The sequence below is a fragment of the Trichinella spiralis genome (genome assembly GCF_000181795.1).
Source record: "Trichinella spiralis strain ISS 195 chromosome Unknown Scfld28, whole genome shotgun sequence".
Lineage (NCBI taxonomy): Eukaryota > Metazoa > Nematoda > Enoplea > Trichinellida > Trichinellidae > Trichinella > Trichinella spiralis.
This window is the reverse complement of record NW_003526967.1, coordinates 1-1,044: the sequence shown is the minus strand read 5'-3', so window position 1 is coordinate 1,044 and position 1,044 is coordinate 1. Positions and strand designations below refer to the sequence as shown.

Below are 1,044 nucleotides of genomic sequence, written 5' to 3'. Positions count from 1 at the left end.
GTAGCAATGCGTTTCAATTTCCAATTGTCAGGTGGCGAAGTGAAGAAAGTCTGCAGCCGTGTCAATGTAGCAAATTCTTCATGTGTGAAAGCAAAATATTTTCTCAAGTTTTTTAACATATTCTTATTATACCTACAGTGATGAATGAATTCTTCTCATTTAATGGAGCATTCAACAAATCTGCGCCACATAAATTAACGGGAAAATGAACCTTCAGCATTTCAGCTCGAGTTGCATAGAATTTCAAATCTTTTAATTGAACTGCATTCACCATGTCTTCGTCAGAAGAAAACGATTTTAGCAGGCAATTAATGCATTCAAATGCTCTCCAAAGCTTGAATTTCACAATGCTTTCAAAATCACGCTCGACGAATACTTCGATTTGTAGCGCATTGACTTCTTTCCAACGCAGTCGGATGCGGCATTCACAAACTGTTTGAATCACTTTCACAGTTAAACCACGAGGACCAATTATTCTGCCTGAAATATTAAATGGAAAGTCGAGAAGTGAATAGATCTTCTTAGCATATCCATTTGTAACTCTACCACTCGCTGCTGGTGATGGAATGCTGAAAATATCACGGAACATTGGCAATGCTAACAAGTTGCTCATGTGACTGGTCAGCATTTGCTTTTCCAATACTTTAAGCATTTCCACTGAAAATCTTTTACCCACTGAGTAATGGTTACTTGAAACAGCACTTACATCATTTATATCAGAATGATAATGCTGCTGAATGATAAAGAATTTTATGATGATTTCAACCTGGCTTTCATAGAATTTGAAATCATCAGATTGAATTGCTTGCACCACATCTTTTCCTGACGGATCCATGCAAAGCAAACAATAAATGAGCTGAAATGCTTTCCAAATTTTGAACTTCACAATGCTCTCGTAATCTGGTTCAACAAATATCTGGATTAGCAGTAAATTATATTTTATGAAATTCAACTCGATGCTACATCCACATAATAGTTGAATAGCTTTCACAGTGCAACCACGCGGGCCAATTATTCTGCCTGTCATATTATACGGCAAACCTG

The 1,044-nt window shown here is 36.8% G+C and overlaps 1 protein-coding gene across 1 annotated transcript; it reads right to left on the bottom strand.

The window, feature by feature from the left end:
* Window positions 1-136: 136 nt before the first annotated feature.
* Tsp_14030 (protein quaking-B) lies at window positions 137-916 on the bottom strand (the record flags this gene model as incomplete). The annotated part of the gene is made up of 1 exon (XM_003371087.1): window positions 137-916. A coding segment is annotated over one exon (780 nt), but the record flags the coding sequence as incomplete, so codon positions are not given.
* Window positions 917-1,044: the final 128 nt, after the last annotated feature.